Source organism: Cynara cardunculus, assembly GCF_001531365.2.
Source record: "Cynara cardunculus var. scolymus isolate 2C chromosome LG 15, CcrdV1, whole genome shotgun sequence".
Taxonomy (NCBI): Eukaryota; Viridiplantae; Streptophyta; class Magnoliopsida; order Asterales; family Asteraceae; genus Cynara; species Cynara cardunculus.
In genome coordinates this window covers 14,118,207-14,133,677 of record NC_037542.1, presented here as the reverse complement: position 1 = coordinate 14,133,677, position 15,471 = coordinate 14,118,207, and the positions used below count along the sequence as shown (strand labels likewise).

The 15,471-nt window shown below is 31.3% G+C and overlaps 1 protein-coding gene and 1 non-coding gene across 2 annotated transcripts; one reads left to right on the top strand and one right to left on the bottom strand.

Moving 5' to 3' along the window:
- Positions 1-2,050: 2,050 nt before the first annotated feature.
- LOC112528106 lies at positions 2,051-7,632 on the bottom strand. The gene is made up of 14 exons (XM_025139028.1): positions 7,455-7,632; positions 6,610-6,757; positions 6,426-6,525; positions 5,603-5,740; positions 5,401-5,505; positions 4,402-4,601; positions 4,210-4,311; positions 3,533-3,649; positions 3,341-3,397; positions 3,130-3,196; positions 2,623-2,676; positions 2,426-2,500; positions 2,302-2,337; positions 2,051-2,210 (listed from the first exon to the last, which is right to left on the bottom strand). Exons 2-14 carry the CDS (start codon positions 6,651-6,653, stop codon positions 2,097-2,099), a joined length of 1,209 nt encoding a protein of 402 aa, XP_024994796.1. The 5' UTR covers positions 6,654-6,757; positions 7,455-7,632; the 3' UTR covers positions 2,051-2,096.
- A 5,377-nt stretch (positions 7,633-13,009) lies between these two features.
- TRNAR-ACG lies at positions 13,010-13,082 on the top strand. The gene has a single exon. It is a non-coding gene; the product is annotated as a tRNA-Arg (tRNA).
- Positions 13,083-15,471: the final 2,389 nt, after the last annotated feature.

Below are 15,471 nucleotides of genomic sequence, written 5' to 3'. Positions count from 1 at the left end.
GATTTCCGGCGGTTGTCCGGCGGAAGTCAACAAAATTTGACTTTTTAAAGTTCCGCCGGAAATTCCGCCGGAAATGCCCAGTTTTCTAGTAGTGAAATAGAACAAATAAACTTGCACACCATCCTCACTTTTGATAAGGTTTGATCATTTGTCCTCCTAAGAAGCCAATGACTTACATACCACTAGGTCATTTGGTTTATATATTTTTGTTTCTATGTAAAAATTAAAATGTATCATGTATTTCTCATTTTGATGAAATTTGTTTACTAAAACTAATAAAATGAAGATAATAATATCCATAATTATTTGAAATGAATTATTTGAAACAATTTTATCATATTAAATAATTTCATGAAAAATTTTCACCAAAACAAACAATGAAATCGACGATTTTCACAGTTTTTATAAATGGCTTGGTTTGTAAAATATCTTTCCCCTGTATAATATATATATATATATATATATATATATATATATATATATATAGATAGATAGATAGATAGATAGATATGCAAAGGATCATATGAGAAGTCACGGTCTTTGGTTGGTTTTTTAATGGCTTCTAAGGGTGGGATATGAAAGAAATTAAAATTAAACAAACTTGAGCGTCATTTGAAACACACAGTTTTTGCAAGAGACAGTGGCTAGTGAAACCACTAAACCAAAGTTGGCTCCGCCCCTGAGATGAATCAATTGGTTAAGAAAAAAGGAGCACCTGTGAACACTTAGATCATATATGTTACGTATTTATGAAAAGAATCATGTTCGGTATAACCATCTTAGAATGATGTGTCGCATTCTTGTACGATATGAAGAAAATGAAATTTAAATCCATTTCCTCGTAACTCTTTTTTTCCACGAAATTAAACCAACCTTAAAAAGTCAAAATAAGAATATAAAAAGAATCTATTATATATTATCTTTGAAAATACTCCTCTATAGATATGTTACTATAATTCCTCGTCACATATCAAACCTTAGCTTTTACAATTTTCTAGTTTTCTTATTCTCAAATAACCAAATAATACACATAGCGAATAATACGACCCCACCATCCATCAACACTGTTTCTCCGAAAAAAAGTGAAAGAAACACCGCACAAATTACTTGACGTGCCTCCCTGTTCAAACGTCTATGTCACGACTCATGTCATGGCTTTTAGAAGCTCGAGCATAAGGCAACACTATCTTGTAACGTGGCAAACTTTCAAGATTATAATTACGATAATACGTTTTCAAGCACCATGAATAATGGTAAGAATGAAGATATCGTTGCAATATTTGAGGATTCCATCAAGTATGAGCATAAGAAGTTGGAACTCAGCAAGACAATATCTATGATGGATGGTTGATTTGAAATTGCATCTACTTTTTCGATGTTTTTTATTGTTAAAAGTTATTCATGGTGCAAAATAAATTAGATAAGTTCATATTCTATTTTATCTAACATTGTTTTAAGATAAAGATAGAAAAGACGTCCATAACATAACAAAAGGGATATGATTCCTGGTGTTGGAGGCCAATTATGACTGGTTTAAAGATAGTGGTGACTGGTGAGGTCAAGAAAATAACGCTAAAAATGGGAATTACGATCATGTTGACTGCTACATTTGAATATCGATCATCTATCTTTTAGATCCAACGGATGATAATGGTGTTCCATTTTTTTGTTCTTTTTGTGAACCTCCCGAATAATGACTTACAACTTTATTCGTCTCTTTCGATTTTATTTTATGATTTGCGTAGTTTTGAATGAGCGACATAATATTCTGTTAGTTATTACTTATATGGAGTATTTTTTTTATTTTTTTTTTCATATTAATATGGTTCAACACGTATCATGTATTTGAACATGTTTATCAATTGATTATCTTTTAATTTTTTAAAAGTTCAAACACATTAATAAGTTGTAAATATTATAATATATATATATATATATATATATATATATAATATGCAAGTATTAGATTATTTGCCTTTAAAGTAATAAGCTACATGAAACTATGAACATCTACCTCTATATAACGGTTAATAACCAAATAGTAACAATGAAAACAATCAATAGGTATAGTAGTCACAAATATCATCACGTGTCGATTAATGTGTTGTAAAATTCGAAGGATCAACACCAATTGACTTATAATACTCTTTATCAGCGTTCGATACTCGTTCGCGAAACAATTTCCACTCGTTTTGACACCTATCCCTCACCTGCCACCAAAAGTCGTAAAACCAAAGTATTAAAAGATTATTAACATAAAACTTCATCAGATTACTCTTCAAAAGAGCCAACTGCACATACCCCTTGCCATGGTGCTTTACCATTTTCTCCTTGCCCCTGCACAAATAGAACAAGGGAGATCAATGAGTGTTTACCCTAAGACTCACCCAAGCTCACAAGGGCAAATCTGGAAATTGCTTTTTACCTGATTCCCAAGTGAAGGTAGCCCTTGATGAACTATCCATTGTGCATCAACAACTCCTATCTTTTCATATGCAGGCTATGACACCAATTAAGAAAGAAACGTACAAAATGAATACAGTATGTATCTATTTGCGGCTTTCGTAAAAAAGACGAGCTTTTTTAGAGCAAAATCGAACTAAATGAGCGACGCGTAGCTACCTCGACACATTTTTGGAGAGCGAAATCAAGACCCCATCCATGGATCAAATCATTCTACATATATATAATTTTAAGAGTTAGATACGATACGATACAATCATATGAAAAGATCAGTGTCGCTAGAACAACATGCGTCTTTTAAGATGCACATGCATCATATAGAGTACTTAATGAAACTTTAAGTTTATCAGACTAAAAACCAACGTTCTATGTAAAGACGTTACAATAAGTTGTTAGACAATCTGATAGAAAGAACACACAGATCGTCCTATTAGTCTTTTTATATACTTTTGAAAAGTGTCCCGTTAGGTCATCCAACTTCATCAATAGAATAGAACTCATTGGGTCATCTAACTTCATCCAAACAATTTATTGTAACGCTTTCAGATAGAAAGTTGATTTTGGTCCTATAAACTTAAAGTCTCGTTAGGTACTCTATTAGTACACCCTAAACGACCGACTTTATTGTAGTGTATAATGAGAAAAAGATGTGATCATATGCTATACCTGGATTAAATGCCATACGCAGCGCCAAGCCTCCCGAGAAAAAACTGGAGCCATAATCTCGACAAATCTGTAACGATAAATTTGATTAATAGTCGAACAATCTAATAAAATGAATTTATTTTTAACCATTTCGAAGTGAATTTATTTTTTGTGGGAATCAAGGGTTTTGTGTAAATAACGAATAAATTCATAACGAATGGTTTGTTCATACGCTGCGCAAGGAGGCAAATGCGGATCACTGCACCAACCTGGCTTATCATCCGTTTCTCTATAGAATCATAACATAAAAAAACATTAGCATTCGCGTACAATGGTTTCAGTTTCAACAATCTTAGTAACCAGTAACCAAATTCTCGTAAAAATGCGCCAAAAATGGCAAGTTTTGATCGCTCGTTCGACTTACTTGTGAACTTCATGATCTCCCCGTCTCTTGGTCATTTGCCATGTTAAACCCCGGCTACTAGGATCCAAGCCAGGCTGCGATATGTCTAAATTATGCTTCCTCACAAGTTTAATGTATCTAAAACATAACGAAAGAATCAAAGCAAGTGTTCTACAATTAGCTCATGATTGTTGATAAATAAACTGTCAAAGAAAGACTAAAATTGTCTCATTATAGCAAAATCAGCTTTATAGTACATAAAAAATGTCTAAGGACCCCTTTATTAGCACCTTAATGAGCTTAATGAGACTTATAGCTTATTCAGTTGGCTATATATGACTATTTGGTAGTGGCTTAATGATATAGAAAATGACTTATTCGGTAAGTTTTTAGGAGGGAGCTTTATGCAAAAAGTCTTTTAAGTTTTTTCCAGCCCTGCCCCCTCTCAGTTGGAAAACAAACACGCTCCTTCAATCTATGAAAACCCATGCCTAACAAAAAACCTTCTCAATCCATACAGAAAGATTAATCCACACAGGCAGCTTTATCCATAGATGACATAATGGAAAACCAAACAACCCCTAAATGTCCTAATAGGCTATTTATGATTTTGCATCGTACAAAGCAGTATATTAGGACATTTAGACATTTTTAGCGTTCTATAAAACCGATTTTGTTGCATTGTGTAAAATACTCACTCTTCAGCGTTAAAGTGCTCAACCCCAAGATCTTCGTCCCAAATAAATATGAAGTCATAAGATGCAACAATGTCGGGATGAAGGAATCTCTTCGCATACCACCTTAAAAAACGAAGATTTTAAGTGTTCATAATCATAAATTCGATCAAATACAACAAACTTGATCCAACGAGCATAGCAAGTTTAATGTACCATTTTGTTTGTTTTGCGACGCTTATATGAATAGCCTTCTTCGACCATTCAAATTCATCCCATTCTGTTGTTCGACCATCGTAATGAAAGAGGAGGACTGTAAAATTCTCGGAGAACTTTTTTACTGCCTTATCGATGTTATATCTCTGATTATAACCAACCGTGAAAATTAACAGATACTTCGGTTTGATCGTTAGGTCCTGCAAATGCAAAGAAACAATAAACGGAATATCATTTCAAGATCACACCTTGGTTTGTCCATTTTTTATCCATTCCTACTTCCTACTGTCCTAACTTCACTTTTTTCAGAGTGAAAATAGAGCCCAATATGGCTTTTCAAGTTTTTGAAAAATATATCTTGAACCGGGTTTATCGGGCCGGGTCCAATTCATTAAGTCTACAATGGACCCAAAAACATGGCCTGGTCCCGGCCTAAATCAGTCCCAGTCCCAAACAGTAACAATTCGGACCAGTCCCGTCAAAAATACTAAGACCCAGTTAAGGGTATTTGTAACCGGTCATGGGCCGAGCCCAAACCGGTCCTATATTAAAAAAAACATTTCCTTTTTATATTTTTTTTAATTTCTTTTTGATAAAATTTTAAATATATTTTAATGTTATTCTAATACACTTTAAAATATCTAATTAGGTCAATCATATATAAGAATTATGTTTTATTATAGTTTTTTAATTGGTTTTCAATTTAATACACTTAAAAGAATATGTTTAATTGTAAATTTGTAATTTGATTTTCAATCAAATACACTTAGAAAGCTAGAAATATATATAAAAATACTTTTTTTTGAAAAAATCGGTCGGGTCCTGGGCCGAGCCTATAACCGGTCCAAGGCTGGGCCTTGTTTTTGGGTGAAAACCATAGCAAGTCCTTAACGAGCGGTCCCAAACCGGTCCTAGGCCGGGCCGGTCCTAAGTCGGTCCCGGACCCGGACCGTGCCGGGCCCATTTGGCCATCTCTACATGTAGCATAGATTGACAAACCTCGCTCGGTTGACCAAACAATCTGCGAGGATAGAAGTCTGATTCGGAAGCAATAATAGCTGGAGGGAGTCTTTCTGCACCTCGTGGGTTCGATGAGACCCAAATCTGTAGCAAATAATTTGAAGTTCACAACATTTTTGGTTATCTGTTCCATAAAATGAAAACACCAAATACCCATGTTCTAAAAACAAATTATGATTACCTTTGATGGATTATGAATTTGTCGCGTTTCCTTTGAGACGTTTTCCCTCGTTACAGAAATCACATTTAAGATCGTTTGTGACGAGTGGCCGGAATTTTTGTCCCAAAGGTATGTATCGATCGGAGGAATAAGTTTAATCTGTCAAATTCGAACACCGAAAGCTTGTTATCAAAGTAAGCAATCCAGACATGATACTTTAGGTAGAAGAGCAACTATGAAGCAAACACAAGCATACATATAGAAATAAAAAGTAATAACATGATCACTTTGTCCCATGAAAACCGTATGTCTGGACTCGAGAGTCGGAGTCATAAAGTTGTCGGTAAGTTTTTAAATGTTCGTCAAATGTCCAAAATACCCTTCCAAGAACCGGAACGATAAGGTATTTTTCTGGACTAAGATAAATAAATACATTGTTCTTTATGATGATGATAATAATAATGAGAAAATACGAGCATTTTCAACCGTTTTTCCATACTTTCTCGAAAATGAATAATGCAGTAATTTTTGTCCTCTCTTTCAATCTCTCTCCTTCAAAATAAGCAAAAATAATTAATGTATATTCTCTTTCTTCCAAAATTTAATTTTGGAGATCCTCTCTCCTTCAAATATGGAGAACAGTTTCTTTCCAAAAAAAACTCCAAAATCTTCATTTTCTTTATAAAATGGTAATTTTTATTGTGAACATGATCTAAAAGAGCGATTGACGACAATCCGTTTTAGTTGGTTTTTCATTGTAAAACAAACATCGTTCTTGTGAATGTGCCAAAAAATATAAATGCATTTTCTCTTAATTTTGCAATTTTCATGCGACGGGTAATACCTTTGATGGTGAAAAGGCCGGAAAGGATGCCCCAATGAAGAAGCCGAAAAGAATACCAACTGTGATGGTCACAGTAAGCTTCGTACACTCGTTTGATTTCCTGAAAGTTACAATCATTCACAGATGAATAAACATAAAATACTTTTCATTCACATGTGAATCAAACGTCAAAAAAGATACAAACCTCCGGTTAATGTTTCCCTTTCGTTTACTTTCTTCGAAATTCATACTAACAAGAACAAATTAAGCTGCAAGAGCAGCTTTGCATTCTTTGGAAAAAGTTCAAATCCAAGCTGCCCAACAGAATCCCAACTCAAAACACAAAGCAAAACCTGAAGAAACCAGAGCAAATTGCAAAATGGATCATCAAGAAAACCATCATTTCGATGCTTTTACAGAATTATAACCATGAATTAACCAGAAACGAAAAAACTCAAAATACCCAGAAAACAGTAGTTGATTATATGGATGGTACTCACAAGCAATTAAACATAAAGATGAATAGAAAGAGTTGCAGTGGATACAAAATATGGTTTTGTGACTTCATTCTTATAGTAAACTGAATTCCACACAAGAAGAAACCAATTCAAATACCCACAAAATCCATGTGCTCCATCCCTCAATTTCCTCCACAGATTACTTTGATATCAGGCAATCGAACCAATCATGTGCCTAACTTTTGCCAAATTAACATGCAACGATTGGGTTTCCCCAGCACCCATCAATGAAAAAACGACCAAAAAGACAACATAACTACGCTTCTAAAATATAAGGAAACCCCCAATGGACATGAAGTTACTTAAGCCACAATACAAGGTTAAGAACCCTAATCGCTAACCCCTAAAGTCAAATGAAAACATGCATATATACTTGCTTACATTCAAATATTATTGGATCGCCAGAAACTTCATCAAATCATCTGCTTAAAACATACAACTAACCCCTTTTTTGTGTGTTCCATTCATTGGCATACAGTCAAATTTGGGCAAAAAAACACAAAAGAATGACGAAATTTCTCTGAAAGAGTACCTTTGGAATTGTTCTTGAGATTGAACCCACGAATATTTCTAGGAAACCAACGTGGGTTTAAGAGCTTTTTTCTCGAAGATTTAGAGACTCGAAATTTGTTAACAGAGGTGAGAGTCTAGGGCGAGATTTTCTCGTGAATTGATTTTGAGCAATAAAATCGCGGGTTTAAAGATTGTTGCTAATTGAAGAAGATTTTGAAGGGTTTTGTGTTGGGAGTGCTTTGAATTATTTACCTTTTTTTTTTCTTTATAAACATGATTTTAAGAAGGAACTTTTAGGATCCCAATAAGCCAAACATACTTCTCTTTTGTGAAGACCCACTTTTTTTCCACATCCCCTATGTTTTCATAAATATACCAAAATAAATATATTCACATTTATTGTTATTTTTCACATAAAAAAATATTTTTTATTATTTTATTTAACTATCAGTATTCGAATTAAATTTTGCGCACCTCAGACTAATCTTAAAAATCTAAAAGAACAGTCAGGAAAATCTTTATTGACCATACAGTACTCGAACCGATAACCTCTATAAAGAGACAAAAAACTCAAATTTTATTGTCGATCGAGCAAGACTCGAACAAAAGGGATCTAGGTTTGGTTTTTCATATTAATATTTAAAAATTATAAATAAAATATTTTAAATAAACCTATTTTTAATAAAATCATGTATAAAAAAATATATGTTTGACATTTATATTAATGTGTGCCAGTCTAAAATTGGAAGGAATTTATTGGACAATAATGTATTAATTTAGAGTAACCTAATTAATTTTTTTCCTTTAATAAAATATACATTTACTATTATTATTCTGCCTTTAGTAAATTATATAATCAAAATTAAGATCAAATTTTTTCAAGTCACAATAATCATTCTTGTGGAATGTTGTATTTACTGAAATAAAATTAGACAGTGTAGTTAAATCTATTTTTTAATAAAAAATTAATACATCGCACTGAATGTTGGTCTGTTAAAGTCAAACATTAATTTATTAATATTTAGTATCTTTTACTTAAAACGGCAAACGGAAAGTTAAATAGCTAAGTTTAATAACTGAATTGTGAAAATAAATTGCAGTTAAACTTTTCATCTAACATAAACATGCATAAATGTTATAGAAAATATAAGAATCATAGAATAGGTAGACGATGGTTAGCCGAAAGAGTCATAGAAGTTTGGCAAAACTCGTGTTTCTAAGAGAAATAAAAAAACTTGACGGAAATGTCTACGTCTTCGGAAAATCAAAATGTGAAAGTTTGTTTCGTTTATAGAAGTCGTTAACATACATGTGTTGATCATTTGATTTTAATTAAAACCACCTTTAAATCAATAAAACACGGTTTTCAATTTTCTAAATCTTCAACGTACATGAAAATAATAATTTGTTACATATTCTTTAATTATATTGTGAAACATAATCATAATTTTGATAAAATATAAGTGAAAATTACTAAAAAGGACATGAGTTTTACCAAACAAAACTTCAATAATCTATATATTTGTATTTTTATGACTAAAAGGGTACTCGTGTAATGCAGCAAGATATTATAATTTTAATGTTTCATTTTATTCATTTTCTTTGTCGATATAATACGGTTTTATGTGGTTTTAGAAAATGCTAATATTTTTATTTTTTAATAGAATATAAATATTTTGTTATAATTTAATTTAGATTTAATAACAAAGCTATTTATTTTTATTTAATAATATAATTTTTATAAGGATGATAACAAATTAGTCTGTTAAAACTTAATGATTATCTTAATTATATTTTAATTTTTTATATTTAAAATGATATATTTATCATGTATTTGATTATATTTATCTATTGTTAATTATACGAATTCAAAAATAAAGTTTTAATAAGTTGTACTTGCGTATAATTTATTTTTTAATACTGAATTTTAAGTAATATTTATACTATATTATAAAGTATTTGACAAAAACTCTTAAAAACTATTTTTTATGCGTAAAGTAATTTTTATTAATGCATATTATTTAAAACTCAACGTTTCAAGTAGATTGTGCGTAAGTACAACTTATTAAAACTCCATATCTGAATTTGTGTAACTAGCTGCATATAAATATAATCAAATACAAGATAAAATCTCATTTTAAATATAAAAAATATAAAATATAATTAGGATAATCATTAAGTACTAACAGAATACTTAATTATTATCTTTATAAAATATTATATTATTAAACCAAAAATAAATTATTTCATTATTAAACTTAAATTAAATTATAATAAAAAATAAATTAAAGAAATTACATAAAAATTAAGAATTTTTAAATAGTTGATTTGATAAAAACATTGATATATATATTTTTTTAATTTTTATGATATCTTCCAATTTATATTTTATTCAAAAATAAAAATCATTATTGTTTTTTTAAAAACATATAAAATCGTATTATAACATCGACAAAGACAAATAATAAAATAGAACATTAAAATTGAGATGTGTCTTGCTGTATTACGAAATGTTTTAGTACATCAATATTTCATACAAAAAAAATTAAAAGATTTTACCAAATGTTTTATAGTATATATATTTTGATCAAATAACCAATAAAACGACAATATTTAACTAAATTATTACAATTGTAAAACCAGGGGTCTAAAATTCTGGTCAAAGTAAAAAAGTCAAACAATAGTTGTATTTGACCATCCTCAAGTCAAAGATGTTGGGAATGATAACGGAAGGGAAGGGTTACATGCATCGCGTTATTTAGGACTTATGATTGGTGTCCACGTGGCTAAACACTATTCAATGATTGGTACAAAGCTGGAACAAGAGAGTGGATGATATTAGTCCACTTGGCAACTTGTTTGGTTATCGACCATTTTATTTTTCTTTTAACGTGTTAAACCCGTTAACGACTTTTTATAGAATTCCTATTTCATCCAATACTATACGTCGATATCGGTTAGGGTTACGGGTTTTTCAAATCAACGAGTTTGGTTTGTTCAATTTGATTTTTACGTTTAAACTTAAAACACAACATAATTTGTATTGTAATTCGTAACCAAACTCATATTTCATTTTGGTAACCATTATTACTCATTCAGTAGTTAACACATGACGAATAAAACTAAATTGAAAAGGTTGGTCGGTGGTTATTGTTGGTCAATAAGTGACGAAAGCCGAGTCGCGGATGCATGTTGAAGAGAAAAAGGGAGACGACGAAATGGGTTGAGCCGATGGTTGTTGTTGGTCAAATGGTCAATGGATGGGGTGGTATGACGGTGGTTGTCGTTAAGAACGGAGACGATGCATATAGACATGTAGTTTAAAGGATATAATAGAAAATGAAAAGAAGGAAGGTTCATAAGTCGATCAAAGAATGAATTATATGAAAAGGTGAATTTTAGTCGATTCAAGAGAGTCGTATACGTGTGTCTAAAGGCTTTTAGCCATTCTACACGCTCCTAAAGTTGGGGTCCATGCTTTTATATTTTGTTTTCGGAATTTAAATTCCAACTTTCACATTTATAAAATTCAAACAAATGAGATGGACATTTTTGTAGCTTTTAAATATGAACGGTCATTTCGATCGTTTGAAAATTTTATTTTGTTGGCACGGTTGTTTATAACTAAAAATGGTCACAAGGAGATTTTTATTTTTCTTTTAATCTGAACATGAGACCTCCAGATATTTTTGCCCCTTAGAGCCAAGATCAAACCAATCAAAATTTATTACTTTATTTTCGTAGATGAGCGATTAAATGCAAACCACCCATATTTGTACAGATCATGCAAACCACCCTCATATAATCGATTTCATTGTTTAATCTTATGAAATTTTTTCATGAAATTGTTTCATATAATATTTTTTTGATGAAGTTGTTTCGTATATTGTTATGAAATTGTTTCATATAAAACTTATGAAATTTTAATGAAACTGTTTCTCGTATTTATCTAAAATTAGTATAATAAAGATAATAATATTTATGGTTAATACCTTCCACAATAAAAATGATTAATCAACCTCTCATAATTAAACACAAAATGAAAAATTATGATTGGTTGAACGAGATTTGTACGGTTTATACAAATAATGTGGTTTGCAGAGTAAACCTTCTCTATTTTCGTAATACCAAGTATATTATATATGTAGCTTGGTTTTTGGTTCAATTTTATACGAAAACCTTTCATTATTAACATTGGTTTTACATCCAAGCCAAATCATATTCAATAAGTCAAACAAAACATCGAACGTAGATACCTGAGTTTTATCACTCCTATTTCTCTCTCTAACTAACTAAGTGGATTACTAAACGACCTCTAAGGTATAGTAAACATCCCATGTACCGATGAATATAAGCTTCAAACATCAATTTCAAAGATTTTTTGGGTATAAAACATTACTGGATTATAATTTGTAGGAAGAACATTCTTATTTATATCAATAAAATCAGTAATTAATAAATAGATTCAAGAATTTTTCTTTCATACGTATATTGTAAGATACAAACTGATATTGGCCAGCCATCAGTTAAGCATTTCAAGAGAAAGAAACATACAAAAGTAACTTGTCTCTACCTTACCTTAATTTCGTTTAATGTTTGATACGTGTTTCAACATCTCCCCTTCAAACACAAACCTTTCGTGTGTTCAACTAGCCTTACAACTGCATTCACCATCTGTATACATTTATATATGTTAAGTGTATATACATACACATATGTATTGAGAGAGATTCAAATATAAACACCTCCATATAATATTGGATTTTATAAAGTAGAGGCGAGTTATGAAGGCCCGAAAGTGGTCTCGTGCACCTGCTCAATCGTTTTTCGCAAGTACAGTTATTAGAGGGGGCATGGAAAGTGCACCTGCTAAACTTTGAGGGGTGCTCGGGATATTAGAAAATACAAGGAATATCAACAAAAAAAACCTCGAAATCAACCAAAAAAACTTTTAAGAAGCCCTTGAAAGATGTAATTCAGCTAAAAACACACTACATGACTCTGCAAACCTTTATTTCACTTTAAAGGTACACTTGCTAAGCAAAAATCCAATTCACCGTTTTTATAAAAGTATTTAGACAAAGTTATTTACGTTAAAGACCAAATCAACGATTGCTTTAAATTTCTAGATGTTGTTAATTTGATATTATATGAACAAAATGACATCCCAAATAAAATGGGATGAAGGGTCAAGGGTGAAATGGAAGTGGCAAAATAGGTAAGATGATGTAGATTTTGCAAACATGTTAGGGTCATTAAAAGCTTCATAGCATTACAAAACCATGTACATATACCTAAAAACAAGGGTGGTGCCTGATTGGTTTGAACTTGGCTTCAAAGGTCAAAGGTACCAGGAGGTCTAAGGTTCAAGTCCAAGGAGAAGTAAAAATCCCCTTGTGGTCACGCGGGTTCAAATGCGGTGACTTTGGACTATCTGCAAAGCAGGTGGTCGTCCTGGGATTAATCGGCTCGCATAGCGGGTTAGATATCCAGGTTAATAAAAAAAAGACTTTTGTGGGTTTGAGACGAGTTTCATGAATTACAAGTAATTAGAGTGATAAATGCCAAACAAAGGACTCTGTGGCCCAATGGATAAGGCGCTGGTCTACGAAACCAGAGATTCTGGGTTCGATCCCCAGCAGAGTCGAGTTTAATTTTTACCCCAACAAATCGTTTGGTTTATATTTTCACCCCCAACTTAAATTTTTTATTTATAATTTTACCCAAACTTACTTTTTTATTTATATTTTTACCCAAACCTGTCGTTTTATAACATCATTCGTGAAGGTGACATGCAAGTGTGGGCCTAATTTTATGGGTAGTGATTAGTGAATACTAAATACAATCTTAAATGCATTTTTAACTTAAGGGAACATTTACCAAAAACTTATCCAATAAGTGTTTACCGGTCAAATTTAACATTATTAATTACTTAATCGATAAGATTTTAATCCATCAAAACGACATTGTATGCAATAATTTACCCGGTAAGCGCTTACCATGGTAAGAGTTGTCGCCCTCACTTATCGGGTAAGACTTTTGTGTTTTGTCTTGCACTTACCGGGTAAGCTTCATAATCCTTACCATATTCATCCAGTGAGGTAACGTGATCTGGTAAACACTTACCCGATAATCGTTTGGTAAACGGCCCCTTAATCATTAAAAATTGTGGGTCCATTAAACATTAAGAAAATCAACTTCAATCTCACATTAAAAACTATTTTTAATATAATGATAATAAACATCTTAATATATTAAACTTTTAATCAATATATATATATATATATATATGATTATGATAAACATAATATTATATTATTACATATTTATAGAGATTTACTTTATTGACCTCAAAATATAGAGACCAACAATTTTTATCTCCATTTCTTTAGTGTTAAATCGGAGATGAAAACACTTTATTTTTGTGTTTTTAATATTTTTAATATTGAATTAGAAATGATGTTTAACATATATCATTTTTATTGTAGTGCATAGAATAAAAAACAAAGTATTTATGGATTAAGTTTAGTTTTTTCTTTAATTAGGGGACCGTTTACCAAACATTTATTCGGATAAGCGATTATCAAGTAACATTACCTCATCGGATGAATATAGTAAAAATTAAGAATATTATCCGGTAAGAACGAGACAAGGCCCAGAGTATTACCCGGTAAGTGAAGGCGACGACTCTTACCACGGTAAGCACTTACCGGGTAAATTGTTGCATACGATATCGTTTTAGTGAACTAAAATCTTTCCCGATAAATACATAATAGTGTTAAATTTTATCGGTAAACACTTACCGGATAAGTGTTTTAATAAACGGCCCCTTAAATCAAGTTTTCCTTATTCTCGGTTTCCTTTGGAAAATCAAACTTGACTTCAAAACTTTTGGTACAACCAGTGACATTTACATACTCGACAACTATTCAAAATAGCCAATTTCCCTATTTTAATGAACTTATCATAACTAAAAGATCTTCAAAATAGTTAATCCCTCTATTGTAACGAATAAACTGATATAATTACAGGTGTTCATCGGTTGAGATCCAACGGATTTAGATGGATCCGATCTGATTCAATCGATGTTGGATTTTGTTACCAATTCAATCTAATTAACATTGAACATCATATATCCGATCAAATCTAATGGATGGTTGGATATTAGAATTGGTTATCCTATGATTGGATTGGATCTATTCAATGTTTTGATACAATCTTCAACTAATTAATAAACCATTTCAACCAAATATTCATATGTTTGGGTAATTTATTAGAAGCCACTATGTATGAATATCAACTAAAAAACAATATCGTAAATCATAATTAGATATTAGTTGGATGATAATTTGATGGTCATCTGATTGGACCGGTTCAATTTATTGGATCCTGAACTACCATCCAAGAACCAATCGATCCGGTTTGGATGTTGAAGTTTTGGATCCTGAACTACCATCCAAGAACCGATCGATCCGGTTTGGATGTTGAAGTTTTGGATCCTGAACTACCATCCAAGAACCGATCGATCCGGTTTGGATGTTGAAGTTTTGGATCCGATCCAATTATGAGCGGTCGATTCTAATTGGATCGGTCGGTTTTACTTGAATCAGATAACTTTATGCATATCCCTAGATATACTTGCTTTATAAGTTCAAATTTTTAAACGGGTCACACACTTTCCATCGATTATGAAAATGTAACAAAAACAAATATCATAAACTCTAAAAACATATTTATTTGTTAAGATAAAAAAAAAATCAAACTGTATATGTTAAAACTGGTTGACGGTCATTTGAATCCAATTCAAACCCAACGAATCTGATACCCTTATTTTCTTTGAATCTAATACGATTGTTAAGTTCGTTACTAAAATGTACATTAAAATATTAGACCATCACTTCATATTTAAATATCTTCTCTGTTTATATATTCTTGCATTTGTTTTCGTGTATGTGTTCAGTACATATATATATATATATATATATATATACATATGTATATATATATATATATATATATATATATATATGAAAACT

Excerpts from the sequence above, each read along its gene's own strand:
- LOC112528106 (XM_025139028.1), bottom strand. The coding sequence starts at position 6,653 with ATGAATTTCGAAGAAAGTAAACGAAAGGGAAACATTAACCGGAG. Across the intron at positions 5,741-6,425 it reads CGGCCTTTTCACCATCAAAG|ATTAAACTTATTCCTCCGAT; the intron begins GTATTACCCGTC and ends CGAATTTGACAG. Across the intron at positions 4,312-4,401 it reads GTCGCAAAACAAACAAAATG|GTGGTATGCGAAGAGATTCC; the intron begins GTACATTAAACT and ends TCGTTTTTTAAG.